Raw genomic sequence first — 18,677 nt, 5'->3', positions numbered from 1 at the left:
GAAGATTTGGATCTACTTCTTCTATTTGCTAAAGGGTCTCTGGTCTAATCCCTAGGTTCTTGATCCATTTTGAGTTGTTTTGTGCAGGGTGAGATTTAGGGCTCTAATTTCATTTTACTGCATATGGATTTCCAGTTTTCCCAGCACCATTTGTTGAAGAAGCTGCCTTTTCTCCAGTGTATGTTTTTGGCACCTTGGTCTGGTGTGCGATAACTACTCACGTGGGTTTGTCTCTGTGCCTTCTATTCTGCACCACTGTCTACGTGTCTGGTCGGTGTCAATGCCACGCCATTTTTGTCACAGCTCTGTGTGGTGTAGCTCAAGGCCGGCAGAGTGCTACCTCCTGCGTCCTGCTCTGGCTCAGGGTGGCCTGGCTATTCTAGGTCCCTGGTCTTTCTTCATCCCCCAAAGGTGGCCTCTGAGGGACACCATGTAAGTGTAGGAAACACGGGATTCTCAGGTTGGGTACCAGAATCCCTTTCCCACCTCCCCCCACCGAAGCACAAGACGGCAGAGAGGCCAGGCTCTCTGAAGTCCTCAAAAGGCACAGGGCCCAGGGCACCAGACCCAGACTTGACCGCGGATCCTCCCTGCAGTGCTCCTGCACACAGAAAAGTCAGCTTGTGTCCAGTGGTTAAGGGATCAGCAGAGTGGCAGTACCAAGGCTGCCCACCCAAGCACGCGGATGACCGGGCACACGGCACCCGGCAGCCCAGGGCCACCCACCGGAGCACACAGATGGCAGCACAGTGCCCAGGACAGCACTGCCTGGGCCCTGGCCGTCCGTGGTCACAGCTTTATGGGACCAACAACACTGTCCTCACTGTTGCCATGGAGCTCAGGGTTGGCAAAGCCGCCACTGCAGCTGATGCACAGACCACGGAGCAAACGTGGCCTGGGACCTACCCAGGTGGGAGGGGGGAAGCTGAGGAGGGGCAGAGCTGGAGCAGCCCCAGGCTCCTCCATGGCCAGGAACCTGCCCCAGGGAGGGGCGCCGTCCTTGCCTGGCGAGGAGGGAGGCAGCGGCCAGCGCCCCTCAGGAAGGGAGGGCAGACCTGCTCGCCAGCCGACCACCTCCCTGCGCTCGGGAGCCCGCGACATGGCGTGGGAGGCACTGCCTGCTCTGGAGGAGGCTTGTGGGCGTGTCAGCACCTGCGCCGGCGAGGACTGGGAAGACCCCGTTTCCAGCCATCGGAGGAGAGCCACCTCAGAGCCAGGTCCCGGGATCCTGGTCCTCACTCTCAGGACGGCCCGGGTGGGGGCGCCCATGTCACCGGGTCTCCTTCCCTCTGCTTTCTTGGCCATTTAGACTCTTGCGTCCCAACCCATGCGGGTAGGGGAGTAGGCATGACGTGCCACAGGCTTGGTGCCAAGACCTGGAAGCACGTGCAGTACGCTCTCAGCTGGGTGCTAACGCCTGCAGGGGCCTGCCCTGAGAGGACAGAGGCGCAGGACACCGGCCAGGGCTCCCTGTGTCCTCCACGGAGCTGCTACCCAGCCCACCGTGGGGAGGACAACCCCTGCAGGTGTCCCATCCTGATGACATATTCATAAAATCTGTAACAGTAATGGTACCGGCCACCGCGTTGCCACGTGGGTACGCGGGACATGCCGGATTCACAGCAGGGACTCAGGGCTGCTCCATGGACTGTCCCGCTCCCGCACTGCGGAGGCGAGGGAACCGACCTCTCCAGCCCTGAGGAGGTCACCTGACACTGGTGCCACATGTCAGCGGCTCTCCTGCCACCGCTCTCCCACTCGACTCGTGATGGATGACTCACCAGGAGCAATTAGCTCTCTCTGAGGCACTCTTATCAGAGGACCTAGAGTTCACCTGTCAACTGCCGCGAGCCTGGGGACAGCATGACATCCTCAGACACTGCCATCGAGACGAGACCAGTGCCCCAGAGTCAATGTCCTCCTGGGGCCTCAAGGACCATGCCACCTGGCCTTCCCTGCCAGCGATACTCCTCTGGCCTTGGCAAACTGCTTCCTTTCACATGTCAACAGTTGAATTCAAAACAGTGCGTGTGTGTGTGTGCATGTGCATGCACACACATGCATGTGCAGAAAAAGACAAACGTTGTGATGCCTCTGGATTGCAGCTCCACCTCTGGACCTGAATCTACACCGCCTCCTCTTCAAGTGCAATACGCAGAATGTTCTAGAAGGAAGCCTGACGTGAGCCCTAGGTTCAGAGGTGGGAAGTCACCCACTGCTGTTCCGCGGCCTAAGGTCAGCTCGAGTGACAAGCCAGCAGAGGGAGACCAGTTTCTCTCTGTGCCGAGCTCCGCTGTCGCCTGGGCACTTGGCCTTCTCTCCAGTGTCAGCGGTGAGTGACAGCCCACTCCAAGAGCGAGGGGAGGAAGGGCCAGGGAGTGGCCGTGGGCAGAGCTGTCCTCAGCCCGAGCCAGCTCACACAGCACCCAGCTCTCCAGGAAACCAGGCAGTGGTCTCCATGCTGGACACCGCTCTGTCCAGATGAAAACGGTCACCTCAGAAGAAAGGGCAGCGGGGAGGCGCCCACTGCCACCTGCAGCAGCTGCGTGGTGTGCCTGTGCCCCGAGCCCGGGTATGGGGGGCTCAGAGCCCCTGTGTCCCCAACCACACAGGCGTCGACTTCGAGTTGGGTAACTGGTCTCTTTCTCCCTGAATAAGAAGCGCCAAGCGTGATCTCAGGGTTTTCTGTGACACCCCGTGACCTGTCACGAGCTGTCACTCGAGTCATTGCCAAGCTGGGGTGCAGAGCTTCTGCTGGTTTAAAATAGACCTGCTGACTCCCTGATGTCTTTCAAAGGCACTGGTTCCAAAGTGAGCTGCACTTAGTGACTCACGTTCAATGAAGAGACTGGCAGAGGGGACACTGTGACATCCGAGACATGGCACCCAAGGCCCCTTTTCAGAGGGAAAGCCAAATCCCATGCCCTGAAGCCACCCAGCACCCTCTGGAGGAGCCCTCATGCAGGGGACTGAGGATGCCAGCCAGCAGCCACTGAGTGTGGACGTGGATCCCCCACCGGATCAAGCCTGCAGATGCCGTGGTCCAGCAGGGCCGGCGGAAACCTCTAGGCTCCTGATTCCCGGACCTGGGAGGGAGGAGAGTCCAGCTGTGTAAACCAGCAGGTTGTAGTGTGTTGAGTCGCCACCGAGCCACACAGTCCAGATGAAACTCCTGCTCTTCCTGCTGGGATCCGAGGAAGGGCGTGATATCCTGACGGGAGGGCTGTCCCTGAGCCAGCGGGTCCCAACCCTCCCATGCTTTGAAATGAGCTGCAGCAGGGATCAAATGCCCCTGACGGCAGCGTGACGGGGCAGGAGCAGGGCCAGCATCACCCGAGTCGTCCAGGAAACGACTGCTGCCCAAGTGCCACCAGGAGAAGCAGCTCAGCACCAGTGGAGTCGACATGGCGACGTGGGGACTGGCGAGCCCTCTGCAGCGTCCGGTGGAAACGCCCCACAGTACACACCAGGGGGACCCTTCCGTCAGCTGGAGAAGCACACGGGGCCGAATCACCAGCGGACAGGTCGGGAGGCACTTCTGTTCCAAGCAACAGCATCCAGGTCATACTCCTGCTCTGCAGTGTCCACGTCAAGGCCAGGCCCTATGCCGCCTGCCCCTGTGTCCTCCTTCCAGGAGCTGCAGTGTGAACCTCGCCTTCTCCCACAGGTCCAGGTGATGAGGACTGGGTCTCAGCCTGCTTCCTTCAGGCAGTGGCAGAAACATGCAAGAGGTGGGCCAGGGGCAGCTGCTGGTCATCGGGGCCGTACACACAATGGGATTGTGGGATATTGGCCTCTTCCTCTCTCCATTTAGCTTCCCAGCCACCATGAGGTGAGCTGTTAGCTGCACTACACAGTCAGTGCCATGATGTGCTGTCTCACTACAGGCCCAAAGTCAGGGCTAGTGGTAGACTCAGACCTCTGCAACCATGAGCCAAAACAAACCTTTTTCTTTTTAATAGTTGATTATCTCAGCTATTTCATTACAGTAACAGAAAACTGACTAACAAACCAAGATCTCATCTCTGCCTGCTATCTGAAGCACTTTCTTAGAAATAAGAACCAAAGAAATAGGAGATACTTAGAACCATGTGACAGAAAGCTACCCTCAGCTCTCCGCAGCTAGAAATTCTGATGTGAACATTTTTGTCCCTTATTGAGATTTGCCTCTATCAAGTCACTTTTAGGAAGAAATGTGTTTTTAAATAATCCTCAGAAATTTGAGAGGAAGATATGGTGAATGCCATCAGTGTATCTGAAACAATAATCCAAAATACTTAGATGGTTGGCATCTTGATTATGGGTGAAAGGCTAAACACTGTTGAGAAAACTGTTCTTCCTCGGACCCTTTAAGGCTATCTTTAGAATAAGGTAATCCCTGTTTACCTTTTGGCCTCAACCAATGGGAAGCTTGGAGCTAAATCTGATGCTCATTCACGGTGAGGCATTAGTGTAGGCGGATGTCACCTCTCTGTCTCCTTTGTGTGTGGATTTCTATTTCTGTCTGGCAGCCTTTGTTCTTCCCTTTCATGTCGGGCGTCTCCATCACTTTTGGACGCAGGCAGAATATCAATCACAGACGAACAAAGTGGAACCGGGAGGAAGAAGCTGGGCAGGTTCCCTTCCTGGCCACTGCTCCCAACCACGTTCTCAGAACCCGACGCGGGGAAGCCCCAGAGTCTCGGGCACTGGCCCTCTGAGCAGTGGACCTTGAAGGCGGACGCCGTCAGAGAAATCCTCCCTCACACGCTACAAAGCTTCACGCCTCTCCAAGGCTGGAAGGCGGGCCAGGTCCAGGAGGAAGGTTCCCGGAGACAAGAGGCCGGCACGAGGCTGGTGCCCAGCTGGAGCCAGCGCGTCCCCTGCGCTCCCCCTCGGGGACGATGCAGAGGCTCCCTGTGGAGGTCGTACTGCCTCCTCTGGAGGACAGAACGGAGCCCCCACCCTCCTCCAGAGCCCTGAGCTTCTCTTCTTATGACTGGAATGTTTCTGCCTCTCTAAAGCCCTCTCTCCAGGGGCTGTCAGAGGGAAGCGTCCCCAGAAAGGCCAGTGGGCATGCCTCTGGGGCCCTGCACCACCAGCAGAGGTGGAGGAGAATCAGAAAACACAGGAGGCCCAGGTGGATGGGGTGGGTGGGTGGCCTGGCGCTGGCCCCCAGGCGCGTCCCCAGGGCTGGCCCGTGCCACCTCCCTCCCCTACAGTGCACCTCTGTGCTTTAAAAATGCCTCCCACCCAGTGGACATGGGCTCCACCTGCCAGTTCTCGCCCATGTCAGAGTGGCCGTGTGCGGGCGTGTTGGGGCAGGAAGCAGAAGTGGGTCCAGAGGCCTGTCCAGCAGGAAGCAGGAAACAGAACACCAGGCAGAAAAGCCTGGGCTCAGAGGCCAGGGGACACTGTGGATCCCAGTTCCAACAGATGCTGCTGTGTGACCTTGGACAAGGTCGCCAGGCTCTGGAGCCTCACCTCAGAGAGTCAGGGTTAAAAAACAGCACCTGCCTGACGGGCCTACTGGTTCCCGGGTCCTGTGAAGAGCTTCCACACAGAGCAGGGACCTCGGCTCTGACTGTGGCTGTGCAGCCTCAGGGACGAGACTCCAGGGCTTCAGGTCTTCCCGGCACTCAGAGTGGAGAAGGCGGAGGAGCAGGAAAGATGGCGGAGCACCAGGCATTTGCTTCCTTGCCAGAACAGAAATCCACCTTCTCCAGAGGAAGACACCAGAACAGTCTCCACAGCAGCGTGCGGGACGCCTGTCATACATACCGACGGACGTGCCCAGAATAGGACGCGTGAGTCACAACACAGGACCACCCTGAGAGGGCCCGCCACCTCCACGCCTCCTCCAAGACCATAAGCCATAAGGGAACATTCTAGAACTGGGAAAGTACACGCGTGTGAGTCCTGAGAAAGGGAGAGAGTGAGCCCGGCAAGAAGAACAGCTGAAGAACATGTGATCACAGATCCACGTGCAGCACGTGTGTCTACGGTCCTGCGAGTGTCTACACGCGATCACAGACCCACGTGCGGCACGTGTGTCTACGGTCCTGCGAGTGTCTACACGCGATCACAGACCCACGTGCGGCACGTGTGTCTACGGTCCTGCAGGTGTCTACGCAGGACACATAGATACACGTTACGTGTTCACGCTCTTCGCTGTGTGTCCAAGGCCTCTGCAGCTCAGCTGATTGGAGAAGGCGGGTGTGTTTCCCACACGCACGTGTAAAGAATAAGTGCTGCAAACAGGTGTGACCTCACAGTCTGCGTCTAAGGACCAGCCTCCAGTGACCCGGCCTGACATGGGGCCAGCGTCACAGCTGAGATTCAGGGTCAACTCCGAGGGACACGGGTGTCTGGGCAGCAGGGACCTGGCCCCAGACAACAGCCTGAGGTTAGAGGAGAGGCAGGGTCTGCAGGCAGCCTCTGGGGTGGGCGTAGGAGAGGTGGTGAGAGGGACGGGGTCAGGGAGCCTCCTGTGGGGCGCTGCGAGGAGGGGCCACCGCAGAGAACAAGTGAAACCCGTCCACGAGGGACCCCTGGAGCCCGGAGCCCACAGGACAGCTGCACTGGACCTGCACACCCTCCCGACGCAGGAGGGAGGACGGAGGTGGGCCAGGCCATCAGCAGTCTCCCTTCCCCGGGATGCCGGCCAGGTGGGAGCAGGCCGAGGACCAGAGTCCACAGCGCATGTGGAAACGGCGGGTGGGGGGGGCCAGCCGCTGACCCGGACACCAGTCAGGGTCTCGAAAGCCAGGGAGCGCTGACAGCACCACGGGACAGGCGCGGGGAGGACCTCGGGCAGCCGGGGCCCCAGGCTGCACAGGCCACGCCCGGACCCCAGGTAAAATCCCCACGCGTGCAGGAGCAGGTCCTCAGAACCGCCCTGGAGATGGCCAGAGCCTGCCCTGAGGCCACCCCGGAAACGGCAGCAGACGCGGTGTTCCACCCCCAGCCCCCAGGAGACGCCCACCTCCTCCTCAGAGCAACTGTCCCCAGGGCAACCTGCTACCCAACAGGAGCCACCTGCACAGCCACCAGGGAAGCAGCACCAAGGAAGGGCACAAGGCGGGCTGTGCCACCCTGGCTGGCCAGGGGCCAGAGAACCAGACCGTCCGGGGTGACTGACCGTGGATCTGGTGGGAACAGGAAGGAGAGAAGGGGCGGGGAAGACTGAAGGGACAGATGACCCCATGACATAGGAGCAGTGGGGCCCCCAAGACCCAGTCCCACCCAGCGGCCGGGCAGGAGGTGACCCTCCTCCAGACAGTGGAGATGCCACGTGCGCCAACCCCCCTCAGCCCAGGGCCCACCGGGGTTTCACCCAGGCCTGGGAGGACACAAATGGACAGAGCAAATGGCAAAATGGACTAGGAGCTAACCCAGCCTCCCCCAGGACAGCCCAGCCTCCCCCAGGAGCAGGACAGGCCCCGACGTGGGGCGGGACGCTTACGGGTAGAAACGAACTCTGGGCAGAGTGAATTTAACAAGGCAGTACTGCACATGCGTGCATGGAGAGCAGGGAGGAAGCCATCTTTTAAAACATGACCACACGTCTCATAAAGCCCCACGCGCTGCACTTCCAGAGGTTCAAGACCCCACGGACAGGTCTCACGCCTACGTGAACTCCCAGGTGGACCATGAGCTCCTGGGCACAGGCAGCGCGGGTCTCGCTTACTGGACGTCCCTCCTTCGGATGAGTGAGCAGCAAGCGGAACTGCAGAGGTTGCCCCGATACGGAGCCTGGGAGCCTGGGTTCCCGTGTGCTCACCTGAGAAGGGGGGACCCTTAGGAGGCAGAGCCCAGTAGCCAGTCACTGGGTCACAGAGGCCACTGCCCTTGGAAAGAACTGATGCCACTCTCCTGGGACCCTGGCTCGCTCTTGAGGGCGGATTGTTCCAAAGAGCGGGAATGGTGCCCTTCCCGTCCGACACCTGCTTCCCATCACATCACGACCTCTCCTCTCCACGTGCGCCTGCTCTGATGGCACCCCCATGAGGTCCTCACTAGAACTAAACTGCTGCCAGCACTATGTTCTGGAATCCTCCACAACCGAGAGCTAAATCAACCTCTCTTCTTTATAAAGTCCCAGCCTCAGGTATTTCATCATAGTAACAGAAAATGGGCTAATGAATAGGAATGAACGCATGAATGTCTCCATCAGCCCATCCTTGTGAGGTTTGTTGGGTTGGGAGATTTTCAACTCCAATCTGACCAACTTTGTTCAGCTTTGCATTATTCTGAGCTTTGTTTAAAGAAAGAGAAATTTGGCAGGAGTGAATTGCAGCTAGAGATGGCTTGTATTCTAGGGTAACCACTCATCACGAATGCCTTCGGTCCCTGCATCCATCACTGATGAGGAACCAGGTGGGAAACCGCCCCTGGGGCCGTCTGCAAGCAGGAGGCTGCAGCTGTAGTGTGGGAGGTGGGCAGTGTGTGAGCACAGTGTCAATGGACATCCACGCCCAGGGTGGCAGGTGTCCACTGGCATCCAGCTCGTTAGGTCCTGTGCCACACCACCTGTCCTCTGAGAGACAGGAGTGGCCCAAGCGGCAGATCCTCAGGAGGCTGGACTGAAATCTTGGAAACTGGTTTCCCCAAGTTCTGGTCCACAGAAGGCCATCGGACTGACTCGGGCCAGCTGGAGTCAGACTCTGCCTGCTCTGAACTCAGAACACATCTGCACTGTCCTGTCGGAGCCCCAAGATGCTTGTAAAAAAGAAAAGCAGGAGGCGTCATAACTCAGTGTTCACCTTGGCAGAAAAATAAATAAGTAAGGAGAGTGAATCTTCCGTCAGAAGATAAATGGCCCTTCTCCAGGCCGAGAGCCGATCGCCCTCCTGAAGGACAAACATCCTCCTCACAGCCGGCCTCAAGAACCAGAGCGCAGGCGACCCTCAATCAGGGACCCAGCCTGGGTCTGCAGGGTCCCCTCCCCGCATCGTGCACCTGCCGAGGGGTCCACTAACTGCCCCTACCTGTTGGACAGGCCGGCCTGGGCACTCTACTCGCCCAAGAACCTGGGGGCATTTCAGCCAGGCCCACACCTGGCCAGAAGGCCAAATCCAGCCTGTAGTCCTCCTGTGAGGCGACCCTCTGGGGACCTCAGTCACCTCGAGAGCCCAGCTTCACACCGAGGAAGCTCTGCTCAGAGAAGTCTCCCAGAAATCAGCTGCCGAGAGCTCAGGGTGAAGGTGGAGGGAGGAGCTGGCCCTGGAGACTCGCGGAGATCCCCACCTCCTTGAGCGCCACCCGGCCTGTTCAGACGCCAGGGCTGCTCGGCAGATCCTGCAGGGACGTTCCTCGTCCCTCCTGCCAGCAACTGACCAGCAGGATCTATTCAAATCAAAACAAGGAAAGCCCCACACCCAGGTGCCTCCTGGTCTCCACTCTGGGCACTGCCCCCCAGGTGGGGAAAGGCCTCTCGCTTCCCACCTGCCAACGCCTGTGGGGCCTGAGGGTCTGTCCCCACTCCCAGTGGAAACCTGGTCACCAATATGATGATGTCAGGGGCCTCTGGAAGGTGACCAGGCGGGCAGAGCCCCCAGGAATGGGTCAGTGCCCTTACACACAAGGCCCAGGGAGCGCCTGGCCCTTCTGCCAGTGAGAACAGAGTCCATCTGTGAACCAGCAAGAGGCCCTTGCCAGACACCAAATCTGCTCGATCTTGTGCCTCCAGGGTCCAGGACTGTGGGCAATGCCCCCTGTGGCTCACAAGCCGCCCAGGCTCTGGTGACTTGTTGGGACAGCCCAGATGGGCCATGATGCCACCCAAGCACCACTCCACCCTCTGGGCCCAGGAGGAGGCAGGGCCTGCTCTCTGCTTGCATCCTGGACCTGCACATGCTCCGGCCACCCGAGGGCCCCACTCTCCTCTCAGGCCAACAGCGCTGTCCAGCTGTGGAGAGCAGCTGCTTCCCACGAAGCCTGGTCCATTCGCACCCTCCGGCTTCTCCCATGTCTCCTACTTGCTCCTGGGATCCCGCCCACAGGACTGCGGCCTCTGCGGCCTCGCTGCTCATCCAAGAAAATGAGCAAGCCACGAGGGAGATGCAAACAGCAGCAAGAGGGGAGGACGCACCCCTTCAGGGAACCCCAGTGAGAAACACGCTCTCCAGCTACACACGAGCACAGGGCTGCGGACCACGCGCTCACAGCACAGGAGAGTAGGTGACCCGACTGCCCCCGAGAGGCGGCGCTGCAGGGAGCGGAGCGTCAGAAGCACCGGGAGCCAGCCCTGGTGTGGCCTTGGCAGAGGCTTCTGCTCAATCGACCTGATCCTCCAGGTTTCGGGGGACTCTCTCTCCTTTGTTTTAATTTTATTTCTTATTGAGGGGGTTGGTTTACCCAGGATGCAATGGGACGCTCTCCCAGAATGCACCTGGTGCCCACATTCCCAGGTTTGCTCCCACCCCAACCCACATCCTGGATGGTCGTGGCTGCCCGGTGTTACTGCAGACATGGTTAAGATGACCACTCTCCAGTCCTGTCCTGGGCAGGGCTTCTGGATGAGTCCCCTCTGGGCAGTGTCCCAGGCACTGGGGCCCCATGTCAAGAGATGGCCACTGACGGGGCTGGACCCTCCCCTGCAGCTGGAGTCCACAGTAACGACAGGGCCAGGTGATCCCACGGGTGAGGAGGAGGGCAGGCTGGACCTCACTTCTCTCCAGCAGCCGCCAGGTAAACCAGAATACACCCCGCAGGTGTCCAGCTCCAACGTCCCCACACACCAGAGGTCGTTTAGGCAAAAGCAGGTCTGAGCTTCTCCCCTGCACCATGGTCTGCCCCAGCCACCATGGCCAGGGCCCCAAGCTCTCCCACCATGGCCTCCCAGTGGCCGCAGAGGCCTCCCTGGTTGCCCAAGCGCCCACCAGGGCTCCTTACCATCAAGCTCCTCCACAGAGATGTTGGCCAGCTGCTCACTGTCACTGCCCGCAGAGAGGGACCGGTTGAGGTAATTGCCCTTGTACAGCAAGCCGGCCGTCACGTGGTGGAACGGCATCTTCTCCCTGCTCGAGAGAAGGGGCAGAGAAGAGGCACAGGGTCACTCGCTGGGTCCTCCTGTCCTTCCTTAAGAACCACCAACCTTCGGTCGTCCAGTGTTGTCTCTGAAATAACAACAGCACCTTCAGAGGGAAAGTCAGCGTGTCCCCAGGGCCTGCACAGCCCCCAGGGATCTTGGGCTCTACGGTCTCCTTCCTCTCAGGTCTTCCTTCGCGTTCCCTGTCGGTTTCGAAGGTGGACCACATCATCTGTCTACACCCGACTCTCCAGGCCACCGTCAACCAGGCTGAAGACACTAAGGGGAGCTGCTCCTTCGCTTGGCCTGAGGGCGCCTCATCCCTGCTCCGGGAGAAGGACCGCTGGACCCCGGGTTCCGGCCCTGTGGCCATCCCAGAGTCTCACTCTTCCTGGGGAAGGCAGGTGTCCATCCCTTCCCACTCACCACAGGGAGGAAATGCAGGTGCCACTCACACCAGCACCAGGGTCTGCCCCTCAGCGGCTGCACGCAGCCTGACTGAGCGGCCCACACCCCCTGAGCAGCTCCTGCACATGCACATGCACTCTGAGATGCCAATCACACCTGCAGCCTGAAGGGAAGTGGCACCTAGAGGGGTCCCCGGCACGCCCACAGGAGGCCAGAGCACCCTCGCCCACTAACTCGCCTTCCAGGACAGCTCCTGCCCTGGAGGTGACCCAGGGACTGGAAGCTCGCGTCATGTGAGGCAGGCACAAGGCTCTGCCAAGGCAAAGGGGAGGCCAGAGGGGCAGTAAGGAGGATGGAAGAGCCCACCAAGACCAGAAAGGAGAAAGCCTATGCAGGGGTCCTCCAGTGCAGGGCTCCCTCCCTCTCAGCCTGCCAGGGACACCCTCTGTTTTGGTGAAGGAGTCACCAAACATGCAGGATCCGCCTCCCATCAAGAAAAGGCAGCAAGAGCGTTAGACCTCTGAGCAGGACCAGGGCCAACAGGCAGGAAGCACAGGCAGACGACTGCAGGGAAAGGCCAGGAACAGCTCCCCAGCAGAGCTTGAGGTGAGTTGAGGCACACCAGGGCTGAGTGCCTGCCACTCCCTCACTCAACCAGAGGCTCAGCCTCTCTGCCAGGTTCTGAGCTGACCCCACACACAACTGACATTCCAGACAAGTCACCCACAATGGCCCTTTTGGCACTACAGTCTGCTCTACAGTTGCCTTGCATCTACAGTGAGCCTGCAGTGAGCTTGCATCTTATTGAGCTTGCATAACTATGAGTTTGCATCTTAGTGAGTTTACATTTACTGTGAGCTTGCATCTTAGTGAGCTTGCATCTACTGTGAGCTTGCATCTTAGTGAGCCTCCATCTACTGTGAGCTTGCATCTTAGTGAGTTTGCATCTACTGTGAGCTCGCATCTACCGTGAGCTCACATCTACTGTGAGCTTGCATCTTAGTGAGCCTGCATCTACTGTGAGCTTGCATCTTAGTGAGTTTGCATCTACTGTGAGCTCGCATCTACCATGAGCTCACATCTACTGTGAGCTTGCATCTTAGTGAGCCTGCATCTACTGAGCTCACATCTACTGTGAGCTTACATCTACTGTGAGCTTGCATCTTAGTGAGTTTGTGTCTACTGTGAGCTCGCATCTACTGTGAGCTTGCATCTTAGTGAGTTTGCGTCTACTGTGAGCTCACATCTACTGTGAGCTTGCATCTTAGTGAGCTTGCATCTACTGTGAGCCTGCATCTACTGTGAGCTCACATCTACTGTGAGCCTGCATCTACTGTGAGCTCACATCTACTGTGAGCTTGCATCTACTGTGAGCTTGCATCTTAGTGAGTTTGCGTCTACTGTGAGCTCACATCTACTGTGAGCTTGCATCTTAGTGAGCTTGCATCTACTGTGAGCCTGCATCTACTGTGAGCTCACATCTACTGTGAGCTTGCATATTAGTGAGCCTGCATCTACTGTGAGCTCGCATCTTAGTGAGCTTGCATCCACTGTGAGCTTGCATCTTAGTGAGTTTGCGTCTACTGTGAGCTCACATCTACTGTGAGCTTGCATTTTAGTGAGCCTCCATCTACTGTGAGCTCATGTCTACTGTGAACTTGCATCTTAGTGAGCTTGCATCTACTGTGAGCCTGCATCTACTGTGAGCTCACATCTACTGTGAGCTTGCATCTACTGTGAGCTCACATCTACTGCAAGCTCGCATCTTAGTGAGCTTGCATCTACTGTGAGTTTGCATCTACTGTGAGCTCACATCTACTATGAGCTTGTATCTACTGTGAGCTTGCATCTTAGTGAGCCTCCATCTACTGTGAGCTCATGTCTACTGTGAACTTGCATCTTAGTGAGCTTGCATCTACTGTGAGCCTGCATCTACTGTGAACTCAGATCTACTGTGAGCTTGCATCTACTGTGAGCTCACATCTACTGCAAGCTCGCATCTTAGTGAGCCTGCATCTTAGTGAGTTTGCATCTACTGTGAGCTCTCATCTACTGTGAGCTCACATCTACTGTGAGCTTGCATCTTAGTGAGCCTGCATCTACTGTGAGCTTGCATCTACTGTGAGCTTGCATCTTAGTGAGTTTACATCTACTGTGAGCTCACATCTACGTGAGCTTGCATCTTAGTGAGTTTGCATCTACTGTGAGCTTGCATCTTAGTGAGCCTGCATCTACTGTGAGCTCGCATCTACTGTGAGCTCACCTCTACTGTGAGCTCACATCTACTGTGAGCTTGCATCTTAGTGAGCCTGCATCTACTGTGAGCTCGCATCTAGTTTGAGCTCACATCTACTGTGAGCTCGCATCCACTGTGAGCTCGCATCTTAGTGATTTTGCATCTACTGTTAGCTCGCATCTACTGTGAGCTCACATCTACTATGAGCTTGTATCTACTAAGAGCTTGCATCTTAGTGAGCCTCCATCTACTTTGAGCTCGCATCTTCTGTGAACTTGCATCTTAGTGAGCTTGCATCTACTGTGAGCCTGCATCTACTGTGAGCTCACATCTACTGTGAGCTTGCATCTACTGTGAGTTCGCATCTTAGTGAGCTTGCACCTACTGTGAGCTTGCATCTTAGTGAGCCTGCATCTACTGTGAGCCTGCATCTACACTGAGCTTGCAGTGAGCTGCAAGCCTCTGAGCCTTCCTGAGTGACAAGGTGTAAACATATAGGGAAAGAGAGACAGAATGCCCATCTCTGAGGATGACCAGAGCACCCAGACCTCGCTGTCCTTCAACCCACACTCCTTAGAAAAATCCAGATGAGAGCCACCTCTCCTCATCAGGGCGTGCTGGCGCTGGCCGGGCCAGAGGACCAGGCTCCCATCGCCTCTTCCCTGCACACCACTAAGCAGGACTCCACTTCTCCCGCTCCCTCCAGCCCAAGACACACTGCTTGGCCCACTGGGCTGCGAGCTGCTTCCTGAAGGATCCCCTGTGAAAGTCCTCAAGGTGAGGGGCTGGACCGAGAGCACAGAGCCAGCTCCTGAAGAGCGAGTTCCAGAACAACAGCGTCCTGATGGTCATTTCGACCTGGCAGCCTCAGATGAGCACCAGCCACGTCCACCCAGATGTCAAGCCCTCACTCCAAACTCAAGATGTCTAAAGACGAATTGATTTTCTTCCTACAAAATAGGCCGCACTTCCTGATTTCTCCATTTCTGTCAGAGGCAGCTTTCACCCATCATGACAGCTGGGGCAATTCCCCCAAGTGCTTCGGGTCCCCAGAGTAAGAGAGGCCCAGGGCTGAGGCAGGAACCACCTGTCAGTCTCCCAGCCTCCCGGCTCTGTCCACAGGCAGCCACCACAGCAGGGTGCTGGCCGCGAAGGACTCAAGCTTGGCAAGGGTAAAGGGCACATCTGCGGCTCCAAACCTACTCTTGCACATAAACAAAGGCGAGATCCCCTCTCTGGAAGATGCTTCGACTCTTCCGTTCAGGTTAACTCTCAGACCAAACAGGATTAAAGGGAAATCGCAGGTACGAACTAGGACTGTGGAGAAGAGAGGTCAATCCTGACCGCCTGGGGAGGGGCCATGGTCACTTGAGCAGGGGCTGATATCAACAGCCAGCAGTGAGAAGGTCACTTGGCCGATGCCTCCCGTGGGGCCTTAGCTTTGCCCTCAGCCCTGACCCCTCTCCAGGTACCCTGCCAGCTGTGATCCTAACCTTGTCATCTCTCTTACCCTGGGAGACGCCTGCCGACTGCCCATCGGTTAAGACCCACTGAGGTCTGTGCAGGACCTAGAGTGATCCTCCCACCCACCAGGAGCGGCCCTTCCTCAGCGCTCCCTACGTGTCCCCAGCAACACCTTCCTCCCACGTACCTGAAGCCTGGGATCCACGGAACAAATCTTTACAGCCAAAGCAATAAAGCTTTCCTCAGGAGAACGTATCCAACCCCCACGTCAGCCGCAGATTGCAGGCTGAGTGCTGTGCTGGGAAAGGGGTCTCAGCCGAATCCCACCTGATATGCCAACGACTCCTTCTGAGAAAAAGCAGCTCACACAGAAGGCACACGTGCAGCTCACTCAGGCTCTGCAGCCCAAACGCCCAGTCTCACGGGAAAGAAAATGTGTGTGATTGAACCATCCGTGTAGATAAGTGAAGTCCCGTCCCAAGAGAGTGGAGAGCATTCCCCAAGCAAGCTACCAACGGCAGCCGCAGTCAAGGATGACCACACTCCAAGCAGCCCGGGGAAACCCAGACTCGAAGACTTTCTCCTCAGCTAACAGAGAAACACACAGCCCTGAAGCAAGGACAAACCAAGCCCCAAAACTGAGACTTAAAGATGGATCCTCACGTGGAGGGCAGTGAGCAAAGATGATAGATGCTTTCAGAGCGATTTCCCTCAGTGGGAAACATCGCTTAAGTGGCCGTCCACCCACACCTGGCCTTTCTGGCTCACGGTGGGCAGTACCATGGCTTGACCATGTGCCCCTGTAAATTCATATGTCGGAACCTAGGACCAGCGTGACAGCGCTAGGAGGGGCTGCGTCCCAGGGACGGAGCCTTCGCGAACGGGATCAGAACCCCTATGAAGGGCCAAGGGAACTAGCTGCACCCTTTAGCCCTCCCCCTCTGCCACATGAGGACAGCAGCGAGGCACCATCTTGGAAGCAGTGAACGGCCCTCACCAGACACCGAGTTGCTGGGCCTCGAGTTGCTGGTCAGAATCAGTGTCTGGATTGGATCCGAGCTCCACCCTTATTAGTGAAAGCCTCATCTCTTCCTCTGTAAGTGTCGTGTTGGTAATGCTGACTAGCAACGCCGAAAATGTCAGATAAGACGCAGCATGGGAAGCTAGACAGTGCCAGGCCCAGGCTCTGTAAGCAGCGTCCATAAGGGTTTGCTGAGGTCGCGGGGACAGAGGGCGTCACGGATGGTTTAGGTTGCAAGGACACTGAGTTACGACGAAGGAGTGCTGGCTGGACCCAGCAGAGGGTGACCTCAGGGAGAAGCCGGCTGGGTGCCGCAGTCTCGGGGACAGGTGTGGGCACGGGTTCCAGCGCTGGGCCGTGCCAGCGAGCACGAGCCACGTGAATGGAAGACAGCTCTTGGAAAGGAGAGCACCAGCCGAAGAGGAGGCTATTTATTCCCTGCATCCCGGGAGGGCCTGCTCACCGCACGTCAAGGAAAAGGTGTTGAGAGGTGAAAACAAGAGGCAGCTCCAGTCACTGGGGAGCTGGAGGAACCGGCACGTGCCTTGGGAGACCACTCACGCTGACTCCGACGGGTGCCCTTCAGGGACAGCTCGCTCTGTCCATTTGACTGGGCCACAGCGTGCCCAGATATTTGGATGAGCAAGTTTCTGGGTGGGCAGGCTGAGTGAGTCAGGGGCCCTTCCCAGCGTGGTGGGCTCCGTCCAGCAGCAGGAGCCGGAAGAGAGTGAAGTGCTGAGCAGGGAGAGCCCGGCGGTCTCCTGCCTGTGGGCTCAGACTTGGGCTCCTGCCCTCACCAGCAGCTGCCCCAAGTCTCAGGCCTTCAGCCCCAGGTGGGACCTGCGCCATCCACTGTCCTGTGTCTTAGCCGGCTGATGGCAAGTCACAGCACCTGGCCCCATCTCCCCGGCGCCGGTCCCTGTGACACCATTTCACACACGTGAAGAGGCGTGTGCTCTGCGGCACCTCAACAGCTATCCACGCAGCGTTCCTCAGTGCCAAGGACCCGCACGAGGCTGAAGGGGCCTGCTACCTGGTTCTCCTGGGCAAAGACTATTCTGCAAGGCCTCAGAAGCAGTGCTACTCTAGGTGTGTGGTCCACAGACCTGCCAGTCGTCGCCACGAGCGAGGGAAACGTGGAAAGCCCTGGACGCCTCACGGCAGCCCACGGCCCCGCCCAGCAGTCGTGGACCTGATTCTGACACACTCTTGCCATTTGACTTTGCTTCTCAGAGACTCTCTCACTGTGCTTTACCGACGTATGAAGTCTGCAAAGGACTGAAAGTTAAGAAAAAGAAACAACACGGGCCCTTCTGCACCAGCGACCTGGGACATGCTGCTCTAAAGTCCCTTGGGCTGCAAGGTTCCCGAGCACAGACACGGGGAAGGAAACGCCGATGGGCGTCCTCACCTCTCCCTGAGCTTTCTCAGAGACCCTAAGACTTTGAACACGTTTGAAGTGGGCTTCTAAAGGGAGCCGAGTGCCCTCAGTGGCCACCTGAGCTCCCTGCAGTGCCTGGGGTGCAGGCGTCCTCTGCAGATGCAATGGCCACTCATGCTCCCAATGACCAGGCACCCGAGGGGCAGCATCCATTTCACGCTCCGAAAGCCAAAGAGCCAGAGAACTGAGACCAGCCTTCGCCAGATCCCGCGACATTCCCAGAGGCCTGTCCTGGTCAGCTTTCCATGGCTGTGAGTAAAGCACCTGGCCAGCACAACTGGGTGGGGAGGGAGAGTTTATCGGGGGCTCGCGGTTCCAGAGGCCTTAGTCATAGCAGGCCGGCTCTGTTCCTCGGGGCTCGAGGTGAGGCTGGACATGCGGGAGAGTGTGGCGGAGGGAAGCAGCTCCCACGATGATCAGGAAGCAGGGACTCCTCTCTCCAGATGCCACTTACATACCCGATAGCCACGCGCCCCCGAGCCGCTGCCTCCAGCCAACCCCACCTGCCTCCAGTTACCACTCAGTTAACCCCACCAGGAATTAATTCACTGATCAGGTGAAGGCCCTAACCCAATCATTCCTCCTCCAAACCTGCCTGCACTGTCTCACCAGGGCGCTTCTGGGGAACACCTCACGTGCAAACCATAACAAGCACTAAGGCCAGTGTGTGGAAGCCGCCTCCGCTCCGCCGGCACCGTTAGAACTAAGTGATAAATCACAGTGCTCTGGCCCCAGAGTCAGACAGAATAACAGTCAGACGGTAAAAGAGGAGAAGACATTCTCATCTACCCGCAGTCTTGTCTGCTCAGGGACTCGGGATGACCGACCAGGACATCAGGAATCGTCCTCCCAGCTCTATTGGATTGCCAGGGTCAAATCCCACCATCCCTTCCATCTCTGGGAAGCACCAACCACCTCCTTCCGTGTGCTGGAGGGACCAGCACGGGGGTGGCTAGGAGGGAGGGTCTGAGATGTGGACCCTACGTGAACACCTGTGGTGAGCTGCAGACCCCGGGGTCTGTGAGACGGGCCGTGAAAGGAGTGACCCGTGGGGATGGCTGGTGGCCAGGCACCACTTCTGATGAAGGCAGGGCGG

At 57.8% G+C, this 18,677-nt stretch overlaps 1 protein-coding gene across 7 annotated transcripts in view; it reads right to left on the bottom strand.

Annotated features, from left to right (window-relative positions):
• Positions 1 to 18,677, bottom strand: part of Caln1 (calneuron 1) — a 396,206-nt gene that overhangs the window by 267,230 nt on the left and 110,299 nt on the right. For 6 of the 7 annotated variants that reach the window (XM_047533188.1, XM_047533184.1, XM_047533186.1 and 3 more), the window contains exon 2: positions 10,876 to 11,000. In XM_047533188.1, coding sequence (XP_047389144.1) covers positions 10,876 to 10,993 — 118 coding nt within the window. In that variant the 5' untranslated portion in view covers positions 10,994 to 11,000. Of the gene's footprint in view, positions 1 to 10,875; positions 11,001 to 15,306; positions 15,419 to 18,677 lie in introns of those variants that run through there. The other variant, XM_047533187.1, reaches the window with a different exon arrangement.

Source organism: Sciurus carolinensis, chromosome 18, assembly GCF_902686445.1.
Source record: "Sciurus carolinensis chromosome 18, mSciCar1.2, whole genome shotgun sequence".
Classification (NCBI taxonomy): Eukaryota; Metazoa; Chordata; class Mammalia; order Rodentia; family Sciuridae; genus Sciurus; species Sciurus carolinensis.
This window is presented reverse-complemented; position numbering and strand designations above follow the sequence as displayed.